The following is a 27,781-nucleotide window of genomic DNA, read 5'->3' on the forward strand; positions in this document are numbered from 1 at the left end:
AAAGCTATGTATGTTAGGATTTTATAAAGAATTTATCATTTTAAGGGAAAATACCTGTCATTTTATATTTTTCATGCAAAAATTAATCACATAATTTAATGCTTAATTGCTTCTGATATCACTGTAAGAATATATAGCAGTATTTCCTGAATGACTAAAACTACATGAAAATAAATCGTAAGTAGGCCATCTTATCTGAAATCAGTATATCACAAAAATTTTCTATATTAATCATTGTTGCAGTGTCCTATTCAAAACAGATAAAATATTTCTGGGTGAGAAGCAAGAAAAGAAACTAATTCTACATGCTTCATGTGGTTATCCAAAATACAAATAAACATTAATAGAAAAAGAAAGTTGCAACTAACTAATCTCTAGGAAACCCCAAAATGATGTACACTTGGAGTTTTTGCTTTTGTTCTATAGAATTGATGAAAGACAGACGTTTCTTCAGACCCTATTTCTTTTTGATGGTTTGGGTTTTTTTTTTTTTTAAAGATTTTGTTTATTTATTTGAGAGACAGAATGAGAGAGCACATGAGAGGGGGAAGGTCAGAGGGAGAAGTAGACTCCCCGCTGAGCAGGGAGCCTGATGCTTGACTGGATCCCAGGACTCCAGGATCATGACCTGAGCCGAAGGCAGTTGCTTAACCAACTGAGCCACCCAGGCACCCCTCTTTTTGATGTTTGTAAAGATAAGTCTTTGAAATTTCTAGGTCTCGCTATTCCTATAAAGGAAGTAATGTATTTCTTCAGATCCAGAGATGAGAGGATAATATTACTTTAGTAGCTCTGTCAAGCACCTACAAATAAATGTGTTGGATATTTCCCATCCATGTTCCCTCCCTAGTGATTTTTCTTCTTTTTTTCCTTTTTTTTTTTTTTTTAATTTTAGTAGTTTATTTTGGAGACAAAGCCGTGCAAGAGGCCAGCCATACTTTCCTGCTTCCCCAGGGCTCAGGGCTGGACTAGGAAAGGTGCCATACAGATATTATAATCAGGGTTCAACACCCAAGTCATGTAAAGGCAGTTAGTGGGTGGGCCCTCAGTTTCCAGGACAGCTGGGCAGTTCCAATGGCATCTGTCCTCACCCCAGGCCCAGTGCCACTTGATGGTGGTCACCACCTAGCCCTTCCTTTCCCAAAGGTGGGTGACTCCCGCACACCCCACCCACCTTGCCTCATGAGCCAGGCCTGAAGCTACCTCCAAGTGTCCCGGTCAGCAGCCTCTTTTGGGCCATCATTACTGGACCATGAAGGACAGCCCAGAGGCTCCCTAGTGATTTTTCAAACACAATCTGGGTAATACCAGCAGAACACAAGGATCCTTCTCCATGACGATTCAGATAATGATACGTGAGTGTGCAGTATTATTTATTTGATTTTAGTGTGTCTCCCTTGCCTAAAATACAAGTTTCAGGAGGACAGGAATTTTGTTTCATTCACTGTTGTATCTCATGCCTCCAGAATAGTGTCCAGTACCAATTAGGTCCTTAATAAATATTTATTGAATGGATGGTCATGCAATGTTTCTGTATGATCAATTTTTAATTGTGTATGTGTTTAATTTACCAGAAGAGATTGATTTTTAGGAAATGTTGAAGTACAATTTGTAAATGTGAAAGATGTTTTAATTCCTATTTCTGGAATACAGTAATTAGTTATTTATTTACAACATAAAGAAAATAAGAATTATACCATCACGGGGCATCTGGGTGGCTCAGTCGATTAAGCGTCTGCCTTCAGCTCAGGTCATGATCTCTGGGTCCTGCGACGGGTACCCTGCTCAGCAGGAAGTCTGCTTGTCTCTCTCCCTCTCCCCCCCCAACTCATGCTCTCTCTCTCTCTCTCTCTCTCCTCTCAAATAAATATATAAGGAATAGTGCAGAGGATAATAGGGGTGGGGTGGGGGCAAACTGAATGGGAAGAAATCAGAGAGGAAGACAAATCATATGGGACTCTTGACTCCGGGGAAAAAACTGAGGGCTGCTGAAAGGGAGATGGGTGGGGAGATGGGGTAACTCTGTGATAGGCATTAAAGAGGGCACGTGACATGATGATATGATGAGGTGATATACTCAACCAATGAATCATTGGACATTATATCAAAAACTAATGATGTACTATACCTTGGCTAATTGAATTTGAATAATAAATAAATAAAATCTTAAAAAAAAGAATTATACCATCATTTATCTCTTCAAAAGCATTTTAATTCTTTCACTGTTCCTAGTGACTCTTTTTTTTTCCAAGGCAAGCGCCAAGAGGTTTAAAGAATCATCTTTTTGAGGCATTTGACCATATTAAAATAGGTCTTACAGTTGACTGGGAAAATTTAAGAGGGTCCTTGCTCTCAAAGCGATTGCTGGGCTTATTATTCACACTGAGGGATTATCTCTGATTCTGCCACTGACCTTTCACAGGAACATGTACAAGTCACTTGACCTTTTTATGTCTAATTTACCTACCTGTGAAGTAACAGCAATACCTACACTACTATATCAAACAGAATTACCGGAGGATCTGCATTCTTGTTTTTTTTATTATATTATGTTAATCACCATACATTACATCATTAGTTTTTGATGTAGTGTTCCACTATTCATTGTTTGCGTATAACATCCAGTGCTCCACACAGAACGTGCCCTCTTTAATACCCATCACCAAGCTAACCCATCCCCCCACCCTCCTCCCCTCGAGAACCCTCAGTTTGTTTCTCAGAGTCCATTGTCTCTCATGGTTCGTCTCCCCCTCCGATTTCCCCCCTTCATTCTTCCCTTCCTGCTATCTTCTTCTTCTTTTTTTTTTTTTAGCGTATAACGTATTATTTGTTTCAGAGGTAGAGATGAGTTCTTTCTTAATGCTCCTTATGCTCCCCAACCAACCAGGTTTAGTTAAGAGCACAGTACTACTCGTCTACTCTCCTCTATGATACACCTATTCTAAGAATGAGTCAATTGCTTTTCTGTTGCTCCTAGACATGACAGAGCCACTTTAAAGTGGGTTAATTAAAGGCTCGGAATTATAATGATGAGTTCCACAACAGTTCTCACACTGCCAGTGTGCTCAGGAATCCAATCTGAAGTGCACAAATTAGCCAGATGCAAAATCGGGGGTGGAATGTGGGGAATTGAGAAGAAGCACTACGAGATAATTTTCAGGAACTTTAAGCTCAGTTGCTTGAAAGCATTTCCACCTCAGGTTGTTACAGCTTTCTATTTCCAAGTTACATCAGACTGAGAAATATCATGTCAGCGCTGCCTCTATGTTTAACTGTCTAATCAACAGCTGCTTTAAAAAAGGTCAGCTTTTGTTGGATCCCGTGGTTCTCAAAAGGGAGAGAATTATTGCGCAAGTGAACTTCTGCATTTCAAAGGCAAACCTAATAAAGGAGGAAATGAGATGGCAAGGTGAATTTCAACTCTAAGTAAGGATTCAGATCAGTTGAATCAAAATGAAAAGAGACAAAGAATTTTGAACAGATGTATTTTGTTACTTGTTCATTCTGTGACATCCAACACCCTTTTAAATGTTATCTAGTCATCCAGAAGTTAAATTACCCAGGTTGCAAATGAAAAGACAAAGGAGGGAATGAAAGGAAGAGAAAGGAAGGGAGGAAATACAATTTAGAAACAAACTCATTTAGGAAATCTTGTTCTCCTGTCTCAGAAAATTATACAGCTAACTGGTAGAGAAGACATTTAAGGGCGCAGGTATGGAACACAAACGTATAGATACTATACACAGTTACTGCCTGTAGGATAAGTTTCTTTGGTATTATATGATGAGGTCATGAGCTATCTATAAATGGAACACAAAATTGTTAGATCCGTAACGCATATTATATGCAATTTTTGCATAACATGAAGACTCACTTACCCCAATCCAAAACATCAAAACAAGTTTCCTTACAACCTAAGCAATCATGAGCTAAATACAACAATTAGAGTATGCCTTGTATGCTCACTCCAAAACACTTCGTGAACCCCTGATGTGTGCCTAGTAATTCTCCAGGAACTGGGGTTATAATAACGACCAAGACAGACAAACGCCCCACCTTTATGGATTGACTTTCTGGTAGTAGAGGAGACACAAACAGATGGGCAAGTGCCAAGAAGAAAATTAAGTGGTTGGTTGGGAGTAATGAGCCCTAGGGCAATGGAAGCTGCCATTTTAAATCAAATGGTCAGACTGGTTTCACAGAGTTAAAAGGGAGAAGCAACAGTAAATTCAATGACACACAGCAGTATTTCTTGACTTCAAGGCACAGCCAGGAGACCAGCGTGGCTTGAGCAGGTCAGGAGGGAGGTAGCCAGAGAGATGGGTGAAGAAGGGGGCCAGGTCACACCGAGAGGCATTTGAGGCCAGTGCCAGGGTTTGACTTTTGCTCAGAAACTGGGAATATCGGAAAGTTTTGAGCAGACAGGTGACATAATCTCGATTGTGCTTTTAAGGGTTTAGAGCAGCCACTGGGTGAAGAGAAAACACAAAGGAAGGCACGGGTGAATGGAAGCAGGGAGAACAGACCCCTAGGGCAATAATCCCAGCGAGAGGTGGTGGTCTGGGACCAGGGCAGGAGCGAGGACTGTGGGCAGATTCTGGAACATACAGTGTCAGAGGATGGCTGAGGACGGAGATGGCTGGAGAGGAGGAGTACACAGTTAACATCAAGGGCTCCAACAGACCGAGGTTCAAATCCTCTCCCTCCTACTTATTAACAAACCCACACGGGCAAGGTCCCATAGCTCCACTGAGCTTCATTTTCTTCTGCAAAATGAGGTTAATAACAGTGTCCTTTAACATTTACCTCAGAGTGGATTGGATGAGACACCGCACCTGATACAAAGTAAGCACTTGCTAAATATGAGCTAAAATAATAGAAAAAAGTAAGAGGAATCAGGAACATGATGTGAAAAGGCCTCCTGAGTCATGCCAGTGAGGGCATACGCTGTTTTGTGGGAAGCTAGTGAAATGTTGAGTTGAGGAGACAGACACCTTTGAGAATAACCCCTTTGACTTCCCTGTGGAAAGTGGACTGAGAGGAATCTGGCCAGAGGCAGAGAAACACTGCTGTTGTCCGGGCAGGACATGAGGATGGTAAGAGGAGGAAAGGCAGGAAGAGTAGGAAGCGGGGCAGCTCTGAGAGACATCCAGAAGGTAGAACGGACAGGACATGCTGTCTGGATGGCGGGCGTGGAAGGATCACAACGAATGCCAACTTTCTAGCTTGATAATTGGTTAAAGAAGCACTCCACTCACAAGAAAGGGAGCTCGGAGTAACCCTCAGGGGAGACAGATGATGACTTCTAGACTGAGTTTCCCTGTACCACCCTGGGCTCAGATTGCAGCCTATGAGAAAGGAGAAGGTCAGGGCTTTCAGGGAAAGCCAGGAACAGCCTGGCTGCCTGTCGCCACCTACACCCAAAGCATTGATCTTTTCTCGAGATGTGCGTGCAATTTATTACTTTGGAAAACTTCTCCCTCAGTTTTGTGTCAGTGTCGAACATGTAGGAGTGATCAACTTTAAAAACAAGTTAAACGTGAGGCACTTCTAGAATCAGTGATACAGTCAATAAAATAAGGGATGACGGAGGGGAACAATTTCAAGGAAAACTTGCCCTAAGAATTTGTTTTCTGTTAAAACCATATAGACATATGTTGTTTATTCCTTTCGGAGCTCATTTGTGGGCCCTCTTGCAGCCTCCATTTAGAGCCTGAACGCCGAAGCTGTCTGAATGCGAGCCCTACCCTACCCTAATGAGCTTCAGGAAGGTTGATGGGCCTCTCCTTCCTGCCTCTGTCTCAGCAATCTGAGCGTGAAGGCCTCGCTGCAGCTCCCAGACTCACTGACATTTAATTAGCACCATCGCTGTGATCCCAGAGCATGCCTTCCCAGATAACCACAAAGCACCACACAGAGTGGGTACAAGCTAAAACAAAGCCCCGTGTGACAGATCAAGATCTGCTTTTGCACACTGGGACCTGTGAGGACTTCCTATTAGCCCTTTACGGATGTTGCTTTTAGGCGAGGCCACTGAGCTAGGAGGAGAGCAAGTATAAATATGAGGAGCCATAGGAAATCTTGGGAGGACATTTTAAACAAAACACATACACACACACACACACACACACACCACTTCTTCTGAAGAGCAACTGCAGTGTATTGAGGGTATCAGTAAAGTTGCTCAGCGTGACGGCGAGACAATGTGAGTTGTAATGGCGCCAGTGTTTCATTCTCCCTCCCCTCTGAGTTTTAGAACTAATATTTCACTTTCATTGTGCATGAGATAGGGATCAGAACAGGACACTTTGACTAAGCCGCTTTGAATCACTGCTTCTCCGACTCTAACGTGCATTTTGGAGTGTATCTACTTGTCTGTTTGCTGCTGCCCATTTGGGGCCCCCACTCACTCTTGGTAAGGCTGTTGGTGACCTGCTACGTGCCGAGTCCTGGGATCAGATTTATGGCTGCACCTTGCACGTTGAGTTCTTTGGGGCCACTGGTCCCACTCCCCTTTGTGAGTCTGTGCCCTGCCTCGTGTTCATGTCCCATTCTCAGACCAGCTAATTTCAACCCATTTCTGTTGGTTTCTCCTCCTGCTCTCTTTTAAAGGGTGATATTACCCAGGGTTCCATTCTTGATCTCATTTATCCCTCTCATTCCAGTAGCTGTTCCTCGGAAATCTCAACTACACTCACCATTTCCAATAGCATCTATACTAACATCTCTGTACATTGCTATCCCAAGCCTGACTCTCTTTTCTGAGAATCAAGTACACTTAATCAACTGCATGTTGTACACCTCCAACCTAATGTCCTCTATGTTCTCAGATACCAAAGGTCTAGAACCAAGCTTCTTTTCTCCCCATTCCAACTGCAAGCCCCCTCTATTTCCAGTCTTGTGAAATGCACCATCACATATCCACCCACCAACACTGTACCTGGGAGTTATCCAAGACACACATTCCCACTCTCTTCATGCCATTCCCAGTCATTAAATTGACCAGAGATGAAGTAGTGTTTGGGTTAAGGTGGGGGTGATGGCTTCTCATTGCTAAAACCTTTAGCAAGACCTACACACCCTCCTCACCTGACCCTGCCTACCTCCTCAGCCTCATCTCTGGCCCTCTCCCTCTTTTGCCCAACATTCTGGCCTTCTCTTCTTGTTTGGTCATTAGGGACTTTACATATAAAGCAGTGAGAGACACAGGATTCTCACATTGCCTTATAGGGCCAAGGAATACATGCCTAGAAAAGAGCCATGGTTTTCATTTTTTTGTTTTGGTGCAAGCATTTTTTTAATTTTTATTATTATTTGTTTTTAGTGTAGGCTCTTGTGCAGCTTGAAGCCCAATGCAGGGCTTGAACTCATGACCCTGAGATCAAGACCTGAGCTGAAATCAAGAGCTGGATGCTTAACCGACTGAGCCACCCAGGCGCCCTGCAAGCATGTTTAAAAAGATATCATCCTGTTACTAAATAGCAGAGATTAACTCCTTTAATTTCTGAAAAAGGGTGGGCTAACAGAAATGAGTTAGGTGATAATCAGATTAGCTTGATATCTGGAAGGTGGAAAGCACAAAAGGAGAAGGAAGAGAATGGAATGAGAAGAGGTCCGGTGATCTGGCTCTCAGATAATTAGGAAAGGAAGCCAAGGAGGGAGAAAGTCTGGAGTAACTTTTTTAAAACTGCAGCATGCAGACAACTTGAATAAAAATATCAAGAATTTATGGTAAAAAACTTTTTGGAGCTGTGCCCCAGACTTACTCAATTAAAAGTTTCTGGGGATGGGGTCCAGGAATTTGATGCATACTACAATTTAAGAACCACTGCTTTTGACCTCAACTTTAAAAACATGGTCTTTCCCAAGTTGGGTATCAGATGCAAGCAGATCCCCCCAGTGAAATTTCTTCCAGTTTGACCCCGAATTCTGTCACATTCCAGTTACTTCTGCCTCCATGCGCCCCTCTTCTGCTTTTGTTCCACTTGATTCATTCACACTCCTGTTTCATACTTGATTCATTCATATGCTCAGTCTAATGAATGAACATATGTCTGTCCCATGAACTGGTCAGTCAATTCGCATGTATGATCAGGCTTTCCCTGGTCACAGAACACTGAAATCACAGAATCACAGCAATGGAAGGAAAGAACATGCAGTGTGTTCTCTTCTCTCCAGTCAAAAACTCTAAGTATATGTCTTTCCATGTGTGTATCTGTATGTGCATGTGTGTTACACTCACATACAAAATGAATTAAACGTTATAAATATAAACATGAAGATCACTTACAAATTTGTGACCTATCAATTCTTACTCATAAAGGTATTTCAAATGTGGACACAGGAAACTTTCTGGCTGTGAAGATTATAAAAGTTATCTAGAGCAGGGTTTGGCAAACTACAGCTCATGGGTCAAATTGGGCCTGCCACCTGTTTTTGGTTTTTTGTTTTTTAAGTGAAGTTTCATTTTAACACAGCCATGCTCATTTGTTTTCGTATTTTCTATGGCTGTTTTTACAGTAGAACGGCAAAGTTGAGTATCTGCAGCAGAGATAGCCTAAAATATTTACTACATGACCCCTTGCAAAATATTGGCAAACCCTTTATAAAAGTAACACACACAGGTTGCAGGTCTCACAGAGCGAACCAGATGTTGAAATGACAGATACATAGATAAAGAGATACGTAGATACACACATATACAAAAGTTTCCAGAAGATAGTTTTTGAACCAACTTTATATCTCTAAAAATGATTTTATTTCATTAATAACATAAATCTCCACAAGGGACTTTCCAGAACTTTCCCCTACCATATAATTTCACATAACTACTTGGTTGTGACATCGAAGGGGGACTTTTTTGGTGTGGCCAAGGATAACTATTTCCCTTTCTGAAACTTGACTTTTTAATTCAACAGTTGATCTTCCAGAATTATTTTGTTACAATGGTCTGTCATTTTTCTGTGCCTCTGTAAGTAATTCTGAAATTCAAAATGTACAACACAAATTGTGGCCAACAGCCACAAAACACGAATGCTGAACAAGCTCATTGCATTGCTAGTAAGATTCACATACCTCCATGAGTCTCTCGGCTCTTAAATCAGAAAAAAATTATTTTCATACACTAGCTTAATATTCTAGCACTGGATCTATTGGCTAGAAGATATTAGTTGGATCACTCTGTCCTGCCATTCCACCTCATACTTCCACAATGCTTCTTCAGAATAAAGTGTCACCTATAGAGTATCTTTCTTACATTTATATTTTAGCTAGAAAAACAAGTTGATCAATAGGCAGACACATGCAAGCACACACACAAACACATGCCCAGAATATTCCTTAGTGCTTTGCCATCCACGTTTTTATACTGGCTTATGTGTTTACTAATTATATTTTCTCATGGGTTCATTTTTAATTGATTTATTTTTAAATACTTGCTTAATAATATCAGGGAATGAATTAGTCATGAATAAAAAGTACAACCATTAAGAGATCTTTTAAAGTCTTGCAATAATGCTTTTGAGTTGGTGGATACCTTCTTTTTTTTATTTTAACTATTTTTTTTACTTTTTTAAAAAAATTTTATTATGTTATGTTAGTCACCATACAATACATCATTAGTTTTTGATGTGGTGATCCACGATCCATTGTTTCGTATAACACCCAGTGCTCCATGCGGTATGTGCCCTCCTTAATACCCATCACCGGGCTAACCCATCCCCCCACCCCCCTCCCCTCTAGAACCCTGTTTGTTTCTCAGAGTCCAGAGTCTTTCATGGTTCGTCTCTCCCTCCGATTCCCCCCCACCTCATTTTTCCCTTCCTTCTCCTAATGTCCTCCATGCTCTTCCTTATGTTCCACAAAGAAGTGAAACCATATGATAATTGACTTTCTCTGTTTGACTTACTTCACTTAGCATAATCTCCTCCAGTCCCATCCATGTTGATGTAACAGTTGGGTATTTCTCCTTTCTGATGGCTGAGTAATATTCCATTGTATATATGGACCACATCTTCTTTATCCATTCATCTGTTGAAGGGCATCTCGGCTCTTTCCACAGTTTGGCTATTGCGGACATTGCTGCTATGAACATTGGGGTGCATATGGTCCTTCTTTTCACTACATCTGTGTCTTTGGGGTAAATACCCAGGAGTGCAATTGCTGGGTCATAGGGTAGCTCTATTTTTAATTTTCTGAGGCACCTCCACACTGTTTTCCAAAGCGGCTGTACCAACTTGCATTCCCACCAACAGTGTAAGAGGGTTCCCCTTTCTCCACAACCTCTCCAACATTTACCTTCTAAAGCAGATTTCTGTGCCATTTGTTTTTGTGTTACTGTTTTAGCATTCTACAAAATCGTTAATGTTTCATTAATTTTAGGGTGACATAAATAAGAACTAAGTACCCTAAGGAACAGTTCAGCAGAAATTTATGCTATGTCACAATTCAATAAATATTTCCACTGAATTATTTTTTGGTCCTTAGAGCCCCCTAGAATTTGGTAAGATGTGCCCTCCACTGCTACCTCCCACATCTGCACCACACTGTTTTCTCCATCCCTTTAATGTAATGTTCCAGAGCACGTAACCTCCCCACACATATCATGGTGAGTATGACCTCTGCTTATGCTCATTCTTTCCCTACGATGGAGAGGCCCCCTCTCTTTTTTCTGCTTATCAAATCTCATCAATATGTAAGATTCATCTAAATTGTCAGCCCCTTCACAAAGCCAATTGCCGTAACTCCAGCCAAGATTAACCTATTTCCTTTCTAGTCATCTCTGGCACTCACTTGTTGACTACGATATTTGTTCATTTACTCACTAATTCATTCGAAAGTATTTATTGTATCAAACACAAGGATTATGCACTAGGCAACGCATTCATGAATAAAACATAACTCCTGCCTTTACTGAATTTGAAGTCTAGCAGAGAAGACAAACAAATAAGTAGGCCACAAAAACTCAGTGATACGTGTAAGCACAGTGTGCAATGGGAACACACAGGAACAGACTTGGGTTAAAGTAATGGTAAGGAACCCAGGTTCTGGAGTCAGAGTGTCTGGATTGGTATCCAAGTTGGAAAAATGGTGGGAAAATCAAGAGTTCCATTATGGTTATGTAAAGTGTGAGATGCCTAAAAAGACATTTAAATGCAGATCTCAAACAAGCAGTTGGATGTACCAGTCCAGTGTTCACAAGATAGGCCCACGCTGAAGATATAAATTTGGGACTTATTGTGGTACAGCTGGTGTTTAAAGTCATGTGACTGAATGAGATTATCTTGGGAGTGTCAACTGAGGAGACAAGAGATCCATGGAATGAATCCTAGAACATGCGGACTAGAACACTTCTGATAGAAGCAGGAGAGAGGAATAGGAAGCAACGAAAGAAATTGAGAAGGGGCCAATAAGGAAGCAGAAAGTCCAAGAAAATGTGCAGTATGAAAGCTAAGTGAAGGAAGTATTTCCAGAAGAGGAGAGTGACTGACTGTGTCAAATGTTAGTGACAGGTCAAATAAGATGAGGAATGAGAACAAATCAGATTTAGCAAGACAGCAGTCACTAGGGCTGTTTGGGGCCATGCCAAGGATGAAAGCCTGACAGGGGTGAATTCAAGAGAGAATAGAAAGAGAAGAATTGGAGATAGCAATTGTGTACCATCTTTTGAGAAGTTCTGGTATAAAAGGGAGCTGAGTTATGGCCCAGCGGACTATGGGGCTTTAGAGAAGCAGATTTGCATGCTTGAATGTGGAGCAAATAATGGAATGATCGAGTAGAGAAGGAAATTGTTCTCTCTCTCTCTGCTCCTCTGACTCTTCCCCTGACACTCTCTTCTCCCTTGTCTCTGCCACAAGCTCACTTTCCCAGGCCCTCTCCTAACCTGAGACCCCAGAGCACCCCAGATAGACATCTTCCACAGGACTTGGCACACTGTGATTGTTTCATGTGTCCCTGTAATAAATGGTAAATGTCCTGAAGGTAGAGACTATATCACATTTTCACACCTTCATCTTCACGTCCGTGGTACAAATGACGTCTGTAGAATATCTGCCCCGAGAAGGAGCAAATAATGTGATCACAAGGAGGGAGACATCCCCCATGAGAATGTAAGGTCATGGAGGGGAGGGATTTGGGTCTGTCTGCTCAGTACTTTATCCCCAGCACTGAAATACAGCCTGGTTCTAGTAGGTAACCAATAAATATACTTTGAATAAAGAATGAATTAAAAATGAGTTTAGCTGGGGAAAGTCATGAAAGTAATTCTGATGAGTTTTAACATTTATGGACCACTTCCTAGGCACCAGGCTCTGTGCAGATGCTGGATGCATGTGCAGAAATGTTTGTTGAAAAAATTTTCACCCTTTATATTATGTTAAAATTTTAATTGGAAATCTGCTTACCTTTTTTACTACAGAGAATGCATGGCAACAGGATACAACAAGGTTGTTGTTTTTTTTTAATCTGGTGTCTAATAGGCATTTTTTATGTCTGGATTATATTAGCGAGGAAGGCCTACTAATCTTAACCTGTTACACCACCAATAATTAATATTACTACATAAGGGTTCCCTCAATAAATTCCTCTTCAAATTAAGTACAAAGAAATTTTGTGCTTCACTAATAATCAATATGAGTGGGGTTTTTTTTTTGCATTATATATGAATCATGTAACTAGTATTTCTTTTTTTGCCTTGGTTGCCAAGAAACACAGAATAATTAATGCTCAAAGTAACATTAGTTAAGAATCATCTATTTTATTACCTCAAACTACTTTGTGAAGGCAACATAGAAAAATATCTTTCGGTTGGGGGAAAAGAGTTGATCCTGGATTTCTTATTTCTTTTAGAAAAGAAAATGTGCAATTATGTTAAGTTTTCAGGCAAAGTTCGTTTAGTTGCCTATATCTCTCTACGTATCTGTTGTCAAGATTAACAACAGTTTTTTTCACGTAGCTGGGCAATTAGGTGAAGTCTTTTTTCTGAGATTTTAGAAAGACAATCTCTTGATATTAAGAAAATTTTTTTCAACTAAGTTCACATATTGGAAAGTTTCTACACTATTACAGTCTCCCTATGAAGTGACCTTACATACCTATTTTCACAATGACTACTGTACTCATGCTTCACGTTATCTACACTCGCTTTTGATTATAACTCAGAAATGCCGAACATTATTCATCCCCGAGGCCTGAAAAACACTCTGTGCATTTTTTTTCAATCTGGTGTGTTCTGCAGAGCTGTTTAGAAAACACTGTCTACCCCGCTGTCCTCTCCCTTCCATGGATTCCTTTTAGAATTAAATACTAGCAAAAAGGTGATCGTTAATGAATAGCACAGATATTAATTGTACTGTGCATAATTTTTCACTCTTGGTTACCAAGAAGCTCTGAGTCCTACTGATAAGCAGTAAGAATATTAGCTGAGACCCTTAGCAGACTTAGATTCCTTTTCCTTCTCAAGGCTTTTGATCTTGAATTCTAACAGTCTAATTTTACAAGTGCATTTCTTACTCAACCTCAAATTCCTTTCATATGTAGGTAAGGTATACATAAATACAAAAATAGCCAGTAGCTGGTCAGTTTCTCTGTTACATTATTTAAAACATAACCTAATCTAGTAAAGGAGCCATCATGGTCCAACTACTTTCTAGGGTCCATAAAAGTCTCTGAAAGTTTACTCTGAAAGCATAGTTGCTGGATACCCCTCATATTTTTATAGATGGGGAAGGGGAAGTCAGAGAAGATGAGTGACATCATCAGCTAATGGAGAAAATACAGGGTGCAAGGGTGAGTAACAGCTATGCTGTTTGTACAATATTCTAGCCAACATGTTACTGAGCTACAAGTGCTTCCGTGAGCTGAAAAACCCAGCTGTGTTTTCTACTTTCTGCACTACAAGCAATAATAAAGATGAAGTAATTGTAAGTTAGTTAAAACCCTTCAAAGATATTAAAGATGGAAGTTATGTATCCAATTACAAACCCATCCTTCTGTTTCTACAAATAAAGTAAATGAAGCAATGCTGATTACTATATATTAGCATAAGAAAATAGAAGCCCCAAAGAGGTGAGTTGCAAAGTCTCTAAGGAAAACATTTTAGTCTGAGTAATATATACACTTCATACCACTTCAGTATAAATTAAAATTTAGCTATTTAGAGTATGTATACGCATATCCCTTAAAATGAATATAGCTCAAGCGATTGCAGCTATGAGGTTAAATTCTTAAGGAAAAGAAAGTGGATGAATGAGGACTATCAGGACATCGAGCAAATTCCATCAGCATAACATAACAAAAAGAATCCTAGTCCTTGAAACACGATGGCTATTCCTATCACGCTTTCTCTCTCTCCTGAAAGGAAAGAAAGAGATACTGGCTTCGACTGGGAACAGGGTAAAAACCCAGTGTCTAAAATATGTTAGGAAATGCTATGTATTTTTCTGTATGGAAAAAATATATAGAAGCCTCCCTGCCTGATATCTCTAGCTCTCCTAATAGACTTTGAATTCAGTGGATAAAGTTGAAATCAGAGCAGACATAAGGAGGAGCCAAAGACACAGAAAAGGCTTTCAAAGTTGCTAGAATTCAGACTGATGCTCTAACAATTATGTCACTCAGAATTAAATATATATCTACCAAACATGAAATGTTAAGCAGAAAAGTAATTGCTTCCACTGAACTTGGCTTCATGATCCTTACACCAAACTAACAATTACAGAGTCCAATTTCAATCCATTTCCTGGATTGCATTTTTTATTGCTCCCATTAACCATGAATTTGAGCAGTCATATAAATGGCAGTCATCCAAAGATTCTTTGTTGCTTGGTGAAAGATATGTAGGTGCCCATTAGAGGACTTAAATCTATTATGTCAAGTATTTTTTCCCCAAGATATTCTTCTTTGTGGAAAGTTTCCTTTTTTTTTTTTTTTTTAAATGAGGCCTCATGGGTCCCCAGATTTGGAGAATCTACTACTAGTTAAGTAGCCAAGACCTACACACATGAAACAAAGAACAATTCTAGGATGATATATAGCATAAGCTGTTGGGAAAATAGGTATACAGTTTTGGGTGAACATAACAGATGTAAGAATTCAATACAAAGAAAAGATCATTGTTGGTTGGAATTCATCTAAGAAATGGGGTAAGTCGGTCTCAATTTGGATCTTAGAAAAACTAAGGAAGTACTAACATGAGTTTTAAGAAAAGGAGGAGATATTTTATTAGTTCAGAGGTGGCATCATGAACAAAAGTAAGAAAAGTGCCTGGCATGATGGAGATATTACAGGGCTCTATCTATGTAGGGTTTGCTGACATGATTGGTAAAGAGTGCTCTATGGAATTAAAAAGACCATAGAAGTTGAATAAGATCCTTGACTGCCAGCAGGCTAATACCAGTTTGGTAGGACCCTCTTAATCTTACTTAGTACCTGTATTACATGAAAATATTATCAGCCCGCATGCATTTTTGCAAGAAATTATTCCCCAAACTCTTCTTGAGTATCTACTATATGCTAACATATGTAGTTGGCATAGGACCAGAAAAAAAATTGTGCCTGTACACACAGAATTTATACTCCAGGGGAAAAATTTATTATTGATTTTGATGATAACAAGAAATTATCTTTATTCAGCTTTTTTTGTTATAATACTGAAATTATAAATACTAAAGTTTTAGAGTATGTCATGTCCTAGTCATTCATTCCTTCATTCAATTTTCATTCATTCGCTTATTTCATTCATGCAACATTTATTAGATGCCTATAATCAAGGTCTTCACAGTTATCAAAGATGTTGACTTAATTCAAATTATTATAATTCATTTCATATAAAGACATAAGTAGATACCACAGAAGAACCCTACCAATATTCCCAAAAGAAGTTCCTTTCTCTAAAATATCTCTGGTGCATTTTGGCAGAAGTTGTTGCCTCTGATGGAGTGTTCTCCCCCCTCCTCTTATCCTTGAAGATTCAGTTCAAGTGTCACCGCTTCCATGAATCCTTACTTCTAGGGAACATGTATCACATGTATACCTGTTTTGTTCGTACCTCCATTTTAACAAAAGCTTGTTGATTGTGAGCTTCTGGAGAGCATCTTTATTCATCTTTCCATTTTGGCAACTGAAACAGTGCCTGATGTAAGAGGTGCTCAATAAATGTTCTTGAATGACTATCTTAAAATAAATGAGCCTCAGGTGCGTTGTATATGATTATTATAATATTTGAGTGCTAACAGCTGGTTGAGGGTCTAGGTACACAGATCTTTTGATTATATAATCTTCCCATGTCATAATGCAGAAATAATAAAAAAAGTAAGTTCTGAGTCTAAGTTATCTCTGAAGATATAATCCCAGATTTAGTAATAAGAGGAGTCCATGAAGACTTGGTTTATAGGAGTCACATGAATGTGATATAGAGCATGGGTCACAGAGAGAGCTTTAGCAGAGGAGGTCAGGGCCAAATCCAGACCACCTTCAGGGTCAGACAGGGCATGTGAATGAGCGCTGGGGGAGCAGGTGAGCCTGGGACAGTCTGGTGATCCACGCCAAGCTCATTTCCAATTTCAAGCCACTCTCTGGGATGTCTCCCATATCTCCCCATTTCATACTGCTGGTATTTGCTTTCTCACTTAGAGTGAGCTTCAATTTCAGCTCCTCAGAGAAAACCCTCCTGATCCCCAATCTACAACAGCATTCCATAACTGCCTTTCCCCACACCCTGTTCTCACTTACTGCAGGGCTTGTATCACTATCTGCTGTCTTTCTGGTCTGTCTACTCTTCATTGCTCCTGGTCAGAATGTAAATTCCCTGAGAGCTGATCTCTTATTAGTCTTCACTGCTGTACTCCTAATATCCAGCACAGTGCCTGGCATCTAGTAGGTACTCAAAAGTCCATGCAATTGAATGAAGAATAAATGAGAAATTTGGATCTTCTATTCCATAAGTGGCAAACTATGGCTCATGAGCTACATTCCACTTGCTAGTGAGTTTTGTTTAGACTGCTCAGTGTTTTTAAAAATATCAAACGAATTGTCAACGTTTAAAAATTAAGAGATTTTACATTTTTTAAAAATTTCAAAATTCAGGTTTCTTTTGAAATATCGAAAGAAGTGGAAATCTAGGGCCTGTAATCCAAATTGGAAAGTCAGCAGACATGACTAAAGGCTGCCTGCTTTGGAAGAGGATCACCAGACTGTCCCAGGCTCACCTGCTCCCCCTGCTCATTCACATGCCCTGTCTGACCCTGAAGGTGGTCTGACCTCCTTTGCTAAAGCTCTCTCTGTGACCCATGCTCTAAATCACATTCATGTGACTCCTATAAACCATGTCCTCGTGGACTCCTCTTATTACTAAATCTGGGATTATATCTTCAGAGATAACTTAGACTCAGAACTTATTTTTTTATTATTTCTGCATCATGACATGGGAAGATTATATAATCAAATACTTAACTGAATTCATTATACACCAGAAGAAAATCTAAGTGAGTGTTTAAGAGATCTCAACAGGGCAGAAGAAATCTATCATTAAAACATTAAAAAGCAATTAATCAGGAAGCAGTAGCTATAGCCACTATGACTGAGATTTGTTACTGTTAATTAAAATTCACTAACAAAAAATGAACCCTGTCAGAAGAATGGATAAACACATTTTCAAACAATTCACATAAAAAAAATAGAAATACTAAATAACATGAAAAGAGAGTCCATTTGGGGGCACCTGGGTGGTTCAGTCAGTTGAGCGTCTGACTCTTGGTTTCAGCTCAGGTCATGATTTCATGGGTCATGAGATCAAGACCCACGTCGGACTCTGCACTGAATGGGAAGTCTGCTTGAGATTCTCTCCCTCTGCCCCTTCCTCCCTCACCCTCTCTCTCTCAAAAAAAAAAAAAAAAAAAGAGGGGGAGAGAGAGAGAGAGTCCATTTTACTGGTAATCCAAAATATGGGAATTAAAATGAGATACCCTTTCATCTATAATTCATTAATTCACTTAACAAATGTTTGTGAAGTGGTCACTATGTTCCAAACACTATAAGTTTGGCAAAGATTTTTTTAAATGGTAGTAATTTTAGGATTCAGTAAGATTAGTACCATCACACATTGTGGAAAACAATTTTATGATATGCAACCATAAAATAGTTACTACCTTGTGACCTAATAATTAAACTTCTTGGAATTTATCCTAGGGAAGTAATCAGTGTAGCAGACAAAGATTAATGTATAAGGATCTTAATCATAGCATAATTTATAACATCAAAAACATTAGAAACCTAATGTCCAACAATAGGAGTAATTAAAAAAATTGTGCTACATTCAAATGATGAATGATTATGCAGACATTAAAATTATGTTTTCAAAGACCATTTAGTGACATAGGGAAATGTTCATAAAACCTATATTTTAAAAAAGAATTCCACATAGCCAATTAAAGTGATCCATTGTTTCTTGCCTTATGAGCCAGGAGTTATTTTTGATTTCCATAGGCTTGCTAATTAATACTTTTCTCCATATACATCTTAATTCTGGTAGGTATTGAAATAAAGGGTCCTACATGTTCACTGCAGCATTATTCACAATAGTCAAGATATGGAAACAACCTAAGTGTCCATCAATGGATGATGCATAAAGAAGATGTGGTGTGTGTGTGTATACACACACACACACACACACACACACACACACAATGGAATATTACTTAGCTATGAGAAAGAAGGAAATCCTGCTGTTTGCAACAACTTGGATAGACCCTGAGGGCATTATGCTAAGTGAAATAAGTCAAAGAGAGAGAAATATCATACGATCTTTTATATGTGGAATTTAAAAATGTGGAAGTCAGAGAAACAGAGAGCAGAATGATGGTTACCAGGGGTTCGAGGCTGGAAGAAATAGAGAGATGTTGGTCAAAGGGTATAAGCTTCCAGTTATAAGACTAACAAGTTCTGGGGATCTAAGGTACAGTATGGTGACTATAGCTAATAATACTGTAATCATATACTTGAATGTTGCCAAGAGAGTGTATCTTAAATGTTCTCACCAAAAAGGAAATAATGATGCAATGGGATGAAGCTAATGCTATGATGGTAATCATTTTGCAATATATAAATGTGTCAAATCAACACATCATGCACCTTAAACTCACACAATCTTGTGTGTCAATTATATCTCAATAAAACTGGGAGGGGGGAATAAAATAAAGTTTTTCAGACCAAAAAACAGAAATTACTATGTGGGACCAGAAAAACAATATGGTTTAATACATGTTAAACATACACAAAGTACTGAAGAATGTCCTAGATTGCAGGCAGTGACTATTCTATGGAAAGACAGGAATAAAGAGGAGAAAGAACAGGAAGCAGGCAAAATATAACAGAACAAGCCCACAGCAGAAAGAGGAGGCAGAGATACCCAAGGAGAACATGTGGAGGACAGAAAATCAAAAAGGACCAATAGCTGAATTTTAAGGAAATGTTCTGCACGCACCATAGTATTAGAACTTAAGAAATTCCCTTTTTGATGTATTTATAGTTTTATGTAGATCAGGCAAGACACTTACAAGAAGCATTATTTGTTTCTTGTAACACCAACCACAGGAAGGGCCAAAAAGGATGTCACAGTAGAAAAAGCAGAACTACCTCACTACCATGAAAAGAACAACAACAAAAACTGAAAGTCTGAGCGCACCGAAATAAACTGTCTGTACAAAAGATGATTATAGTAAAACAAGGAGGAAGTTGAACCTTAGTTTTGGAATTACTGAACTGTGCAAGGGCAGAAACTAATCTGCATGGTCATCAGCATTCAGGAGACAAATAATTCCATACCCACCATGAAAGCAGCAAAACCTGGGCTCAACCAAACCCTTGGAGCAGAGCTACACAGTTGCTCCTGAAAGCAAAGCATGGGATTCCTACCCTTTGAATTTCTGCTTCGGTGTGGTAGCTGTTTGGACAACAGATTCGTAACGTACTCAGCCACCATGGTTTGGCCTCCCAAGAAGCCAAATATAACAATGCCAGCCTAGAGAACGCCAAAGGACTCACTCATGGAAAGATCAAAAAAGCTCAGTGGGCTCTCTTCTCTGAGTGAAAACTGAATTTTTCATTAAAAAAAAATGGTGGGAGGAGTCACCCAAGAGAATACATTTAAAAGTAATACGGTAACAATGTTCCGTGTCACTCTAAGAAAATAAGCAGATAGTTGCTTAACTCTCACTGTCAGTTACACACACTGTTCCATATATTTTGCCACTCCTATCCCGTTTTTGAGTTCCTAGAATAACACACATGGACTCTTGTTTCATATTTACTCTTATCATTGAATCACAAGGTTTAGGGTGTTCAGCAATTCAGAATTTCCTTCTTCCCTATACTCAGTCTGGCTTCATTTATGTATCTCTATGTTGTACCATCCCAGCTCTGTAAACTACTGCTTTTTCAACATTTTGGTTTTGCAAAATTAAGAAACCTCTATATATCCATTCAAGCCATTTTCACATCCGTAGTTTTATCTCTTCGTTTCAGTAAATTGTATCCCCTTGTTCCTTTTTTTTTTTTTTTTTAACTACGAATTCCCACTCCTTGGACAACTCCACCGTCATCTTTGAATCTAATCTGTTCTCTCCAAGCACTGTTATAAACTTACACCCATCAAGATCATTGACCCTTATGCCATCTGCGTTTTTAACTTCTTTCATATTTTATGTCATGAGCCTTCATTCTATGACCAGCTCTTGCATTCTTTACCCTTGCTCTCCATTCTCCTCCACATCTTCCGCAGCCTGTTTTTAAAATCTGTACTCTCTACTCCTATACATAGTCTGCTTAAAAATGAACTGACCTAGAAAAGTCTTTTCTTGACCTCGACATTGTTACTGTTCCGCCTATTATACGGGTAATCTGAGATGGCATTTTTAAATCTCCTCTTCATGGACGTGGGTGATGGGTTCAAACATCTGCCACTCTACTGGTTCCAAGGCTGACTTAGTTGGGCTGGTTGTTCATTTCCCACCGAAAGGTCAGGACTTGTTCGCACAGTCGCTCGTGCAAGAGGGGACAGCCTCCCCAGAGAGAGTGAGACTAGCTTTCAGTCAAGAAAACATGGGCGGCTGAATTCCCCTACTTCCTTCCTCTAAAATGTTCACTGCTCACTCTGGCCCACTCTTCCTTGTTGGTTTCCTTCCACAAGGCTACAGCTTCTGAAATAGCTCCTTGCCCATGCACATGCTGGGCCATCACATTTCTCTCTTCCTCCTCGCAGCCAATTTGGATTTTCATTCTCAGCCAGTGATGTTTTTTTCTTTCCACTCACGTTCAATCTGTAGTCATTTCTTTTCTAGACTGACGCCATTCCTGTCACCTGAATTTTGCTTTCTCTCTAAAATGACACCTTTGGGACGCCTGGGTGGCCTTAGTCGGTTAAGCATCTATCTGCCTTTGGCTCAGGTCAGGATTTGGAGTCCTAGAATCGAGCCGCGCGTTGGGCTCCCTGCTCAACCAGGGAGTCTGCTTCCCCCCCTCCCTCTGTCTGCAGCTCCCCCTGTTCGTGCTCTCTCTCTCTCTCAAATAAATAGATCTTTAAAAAATAAAAATAAAATGACACCTTTTCCATCTCCTAAGCCTGTGTTCTTCCTTCAACTTGTCCTTCATTCTGGCTTTTAGTTCCTCAATACCTAAAATTCTCTTTTGTCTTTCTAGCTATAACCCATCTGCCCTTATCTGTTTCTAGTCTATATGTGCACTTTGCTATATGATGCGAGACCCAAAAATCTCCACAGGGATCGGAACTGTATTAAAAATACCAGAGCAGCTTCTTTTGTTAATATATTTTAAAATCTGACTCCTTCCCGGAATCTTCTGTAAAAATTACACTCCAGTTTATATACATCATACAATTACACAGAGAAAAGAAGGGCAAGAAGTGTCTAAAGAGCACCCTTTTAACACCTTAAAGTGACACGGTGCTGTATATGTCCATTATATCTCAATAAAACTGGAAAAATTAAAAAGTGAGAAAAATCAATGTACTTTATATCTATCAGTGTTTGTTCAATCAATTGGCAAGCTGTATGGGGAAGAAGGAAGAGGGAGAGGGTAGACAATGTGAGAAAGACTAGAAAGAAAGATCGGGAAAGTCTACAAAGTTTGGACTATATTCCATAAAAAAGGGGGAGTTACTGTAAAAAAATCAAATTGGCACTGTACATTTAAATTTTTAACTCCTAGGGCACATGGGTGGCTCGGGCATTAAGCGTCTGCCTTCGGCTCAGGTCATGATCCCGGGGTCCTGGGATCGAGCCCCACATCGGGCTCCCTGCTCAGCGGGAAGCCTGCTTCTCCCTCTCCCACTCCCCCTGCTTGTGTTCCCTCTCTCGCTGTCTCTTTTTCTCTGTCAGATAAATAAAATCTTTAAAAAATAAAATAAAATGAAATAAAAATTTTAACTCCTAAACAAATCTTCATTAGAAGATGCAAATTTAAAGTTGATCTTCATGTTAATAAAATTAAATTCCTCAAACAACACTTACCAAGTACCTGTTTTCATAAAGTACTATAGGATGGGAATGGGTCCTCTAAAAGAATTTAAAATTTAAATTCTTCATCTCTGTTAGAAGTCCAATGAAACCAATTAGAGGCTGCCGCTTCTGGCTTCTGAATGAAGCATGCCAACTACAACTCGGAGAGGCCAGAAGCCGTCTGCAAGGTTTCTCCTGATTAGACCCAATGTACCCCCTTACTACGCACTCTCTATCTTCTCAGTTAGCCTCTCCTCCTCTCTCCTTCAAGCTTCCATTTGTTGTCACGGTTTGTTTATTTCTCAGCCTCTGACCTGGCACTGTCTCCTGGTCCAGCAGTTTTGGGAGGCAAGTATCATTCTCTTGTGGATCAACACTTAGCAGAGCTCTGGGAACACAGTCGGCATTCTGGGAGCCTTTCCTTTTCCCTGGCTCAGAGCAAGGGGGCAGGTGCTGAATGAATGATGGGACCAGAACTTGAAAATATAACAAGTCATGACACAAAACACAATTGATAAGATTAGCAATAATACAAGACATTAAAATGTGACACCTGATGGGCCAGGATGTAGATATTGTGTCCAACATCTTTTGGGGAAACACCATCATCTCCGCCCTCATCATCCCCATGGTCACATTCCAATCCTTGGTTATAGGCATTCTTCATCACATCCACCTATTAAAAAAAAAAAAAAAACAAATAGGAACAACAAGGTTTGAAATGCCACAAACAACAGGCATTTTACGTTGTTTACGGGGTATAATTAAAAACTGCAACACTTCGTAAGACTTGAAAAGTATAAAAAATTATAATTGAAAATGGCCTTGGAAACCATCTTTATTTAAATGAATGTGAAAGTATTTTCCGACAATATTTTCTGTCTTCCTTGAAAAATTTTGCTTTTGATGTTTGAATGTTGACCATGCCAAAGTTCCCATGAATTAGGAGACTCCGGAACCATGTATTAAGCACCCACTAGGTAAGAGGGACAAGGGAAACTGGACATTGTCTTCTGCACTGAGGACCCAACAGTGAGTATAACACAGTATGTGCCCTGTAGGAACTTAATGTCCAGTGGGAGTTAGCACGTCAAGAGGTGAACACGATAGTCCTACAGCCGCACTAAGTGTGAGGCACTAAGTGAGCACAGAGCAGGGGCATGAACTCAGGCAAGAGACTGATGATGAGCCACAAGCAGGAAGTGGATGATGAGATAAAGGTGTTGTAGGCAGAGGAGATAGTATTTTCAAAGGGCTCTTGTACAGTGCTGTGGTTGTATGAACATGTAACTCATTGCTCCATTTAACCTTAAGAAATAGAGAATGTCTTGCTTCTCTTAGCCCACTGCCTTACAGATACGAGACTTTGTAAATATATGCTAAATAAAACTGCATCTTACATTTCTCTTTATCAGCCCTGCTCAACACCATTCCTTACTATTAAAGAGAGAGCAAAAGAGTGCCTTCAACAGGATCTCCCCGTAGTACCAGCAGTGGTGCTTCTAAGACTGGAACCTAGTCGTGGGGCCCCTGAGTGATATGGGTTTGAGTATATTCTCAATGCTTTTAAAACCCAATGCTTTCAAGGAAAAAAAAAGAGAGAGAGAGACAGAGACAGAGACAAACCAAGAAACAGACTCTTAACTACAGAGAACAAACTGATGGTTACCAGAGGGGAGTGGGGTGGGGGGATGGGGTGAAATAGGTGATGGGGATGAAGGAGGGCGCTTGTCATGATGAGCCCTGGGTGATGTATGGAATTGTTGAATTACTATATTGTGCACTTGAAACTAATATAACACTGTATGTTAATCATACTGCAGTTAAAATTAAAGAAAAAGAAACTTAGTGCTTTTAAAGTACGCTGATATTACTTCCTAATTTCCATGCAAGTGAGGAGGAAAATATAACTTCTACAGTAAGAAGACACACTAATGACCTCTGTGGAATCCCCATCAAGTCTTCATATGATTTCCTTTATGCCAAGCATGGTGCAACATTTCACTGATAGAAATAAGTACAAAAGGTATTGGTTTTATTTTTATTGTTCAGAAAGAGGTCTAAATAAAATTTTTGAGGAGTACAAACATTTCTTAGATACCTTTCTCATATATTCCAGTACACAAACTAAAGCAAATTTATTTTTGGGGGGGGCAAAAAGAATTTTCAGATAGTTTAACAGACTGTGACAATCTGATTAAGAAAAGTGCTTAGAGTGGATAAAACCAATGAAGTAAGGACCCAAATCACACAGGTTTTTGCCATCATAGGGCCTCCTGAGTTACATGTAAAGGTAAGTTGCGATGTGCTATTATGTCCTGGTAGAGCAGTGAAAGCCACTAGCCCTCTTTCCTGACATGCATACTACAAATTTATCCCTTTTAGGATGAACATTATTAATACAGTTTCAAAAATTTTCTTACCAGTTCCCTGGGTCTCATGTTAAAAAGAATTCTTTCCGCATTCTCGCTGTCATGTCTGCTTTCCATAATGGCCAGCAAAAGCTTAGAGGCATTGTTCTAGAGATACAGACTGAGTTAATGCACATGGAAAGCCTATTTCATGGATTAACAATCCCTGTGTTTGTTTTAATTGACATTACCAGGACCATTAAAAAAAAACAAACAGAATTTTAAACTGCTAATTTCATTTGGCTAATTCACATTTTAATATAGAAGGTTTTACTTCATTGTCAACACAAAATAAAAATAATGAATCATGAGAGGTATGTTACAAAGAATATTTTAAATATTGGCAAAAGGCTGTTTTAAATACAAAATTGAAACTTCATATATAATGCATTAAAATATACTATTTTCCATCACCATTTTCTAAATAGACATTGCCTTGATGCCATTTTAACAAGATGGTAAGGCGAACTTATCAATAATGTATTTTATAGAAATGGAATATAATTTAAAGAACTTAGCACAATTGTTTTTCGCATGAAACATGAATACATATTATCATATCAAAATTTTAAATAAATTTGAGCAATAATCACTGAGAATTAATCTATAAAATTTTAAATTCATGAGTTAGTAAAATAAAAATTTACTGATAATAGTTTACTGGTCTCACTCTACGGCAGTATATATGCAACATGTTTACCATCTGGGTTGTAGAAGAATAATATTTTCTTTTGTTTAATAGAGACTAAAAATATTTTATGTTGTCTTTGATGTTTCCACTTTGGTTTATAAGTATATATTCTCAAATATGTAACTTGTAGATACCATTAATGTTTCTGATATAGTTGATTTATAATTCAAAGAATTATAGAAAGTCTTATTACACAAAGCACAATATCCTCAACATTTGGAAAGATGTTTCTTTACACTGTTTTCAATAGCACTGCCCCAGAATTGTGGCAAACTGTGAAATGATAAAAACCACCTGGGAGATATTTCTACAGTGTTTTTGCAATATTTATTTAGATAAAATTCTCAAGCTCCACACGCAATCTTTGATAGGAGCACAAGAGAAGTAAAGTCAAATGGCTTTAAGATGTTTCTCAGTGACTAAAAATTAACATCTTGTAGGATAAAGACTTGAACTGAACCAGCTGTTTGATGTATGCAGACATTCACCACATAAAATTGTGTTAAATTTATACAAATTAATTTTACTGAGTAGCTTAATGCCAAATTCTATCCAACTATTTTGTTCTTTTAGGAGTGCAGTCTAAAGACTATCTTTAAATGACTAATATTAGCAGCAATGATGTCTGATGATGATGGTAGCAAGATCACTGACCCATCCTGAAAAAAAAATCAGTATTTGTAAGGGAAGTGGCATTATTTTTTTCTGGTCCATTTTCAATTTTTTGCAGATTTGTACCTATCCTAAAATCCATTTTTACAATCTAGCATCCTATACAAACAACGTACCTAAAATAATAATGTTCTAGGATTAGTGGATAACTTAAATCCTCAGAGCAATCTGAACTGACCCCGCAGAATTCAAAGCTAAAACCTTGGCAACACTAACAGTATTCTCTAATGAACCTCACTTAGCAGGCCCAATACATAATAGCTTAAAAATACATCCAATTTCAGAATACCATTGGCAATATGATTTTTTTCCAACCAATCTTCTTTTTACGCTATGTTGAAAGAATAGAAATCTTGTAAATGACCTGAAATCTGAATCAAATTGAAAGTACAAGAGCCTATATACACTAAGAAATCAAATGTGTGTGTTGGTGTTAACAGATTTTCTTCCAAAGGAAGCTAGAGACCTTTAAAAAAAAATACCTATTTACAAATTCAAAACTTCGCAGTCACAGATCAGTCATGAAATATAAATTAAAAATTAAAGGACAAGACAGATACATGAAAAAAATGCATAAGCCTTCATAGTAAATGAGTATATAGAGTTAAGTATACTTAAAATTATAAACGAAAGCATAAATGATTAAGCAATTAAATTTAAGGATGAATGATACAAAATCAACCTTCATGTAGCATTTTGTAATATGACATACTCTATAATGTTATGGAGAATTTATAATTAAAACTATTCTGCTCATGGAAGCCCCCTAAGATCTGCCAATATGTATCATTCTGCCTTATAAGCATTGTTCTCATATTGTCCATTATACACAAAGCTTCATAGCTTGTTTAGAAAGGTACATACGCCTTGTTCTTTAAGTAGAAGACTATATTTTAAATATTTCATGTCAAATCCATTCACCTGGTGTTTTATATATACCTTGATTTAGCCAACATCACATTTCGAACAAATATACATATATAGTGGTTAGTAACAAATGAAATTTTAAATAGTCCTTTTTCAAAAAAGCATTTTCATTTGAATAGCGAAAAATATCTATGTACTGTTAAGTAATACCCCAACATTTAGCTTTTTACATATGCTTGGATTGGTAAATAATCTGTATGCCTATACTTGGTTTTATTTTTTTTAATACTTTGTTTTAAATTGATGAATCACAGGGCTCCTGGGTGGCTCAGTCAGCTAAGCGTCTGACTCTTGGGTTTGGCTCAGGTCATGATCTTAAGGTTGTGGAATCAAGCCCTGTGCCCCACTCTGCTCTCAGCGGGGAGTCTGCTTGTCATTCTCTCTCCCTCTGCCCCTCCCCTCTCAAATAAATAAATAAATAAATAAATAAATAAATAAATAAATAAATAAATAAACAAACCACTCAGTATTTTCCTCCATTAAGTTATATCAATTAGAAATGAGATTTAAAGATACAGTCTTTAGGCCAATAAAGGATTTAAAGAGCCAAAGGCCAAGGCTTCTATATGTTG

General features: G+C 38.7%; 1 protein-coding gene across 1 annotated transcript in view; it reads right to left on the reverse strand.

Moving 5' to 3' along the window:
- ITPR2 (inositol 1,4,5-trisphosphate receptor type 2) overlaps positions 1–27,781 on the reverse strand; it is a 499,992-nt gene that overhangs the window by 120,912 nt on the left and 351,299 nt on the right. The window contains exons 44-45 of the mRNA XM_028113213.2: positions 24,932–25,027; positions 23,062–23,184 (exon numbers count right to left, since the gene is read on the reverse strand). Of these exons, the coding sequence (XP_027969014.1) occupies positions 23,062–23,184; positions 24,932–25,027 (219 nt within the window). The remainder of the gene's footprint in view (positions 1–23,061; positions 23,185–24,931; positions 25,028–27,781) is intronic.

This window comes from Eumetopias jubatus, unplaced genomic scaffold, assembly GCF_037043125.1.
Source record: "Eumetopias jubatus isolate StellerSeaLion01/CBP00866 unplaced genomic scaffold, mEumJub1_p1.0 scaffold_8, whole genome shotgun sequence".
Lineage (NCBI taxonomy): Eukaryota > Metazoa > Chordata > Mammalia > Carnivora > Otariidae > Eumetopias > Eumetopias jubatus.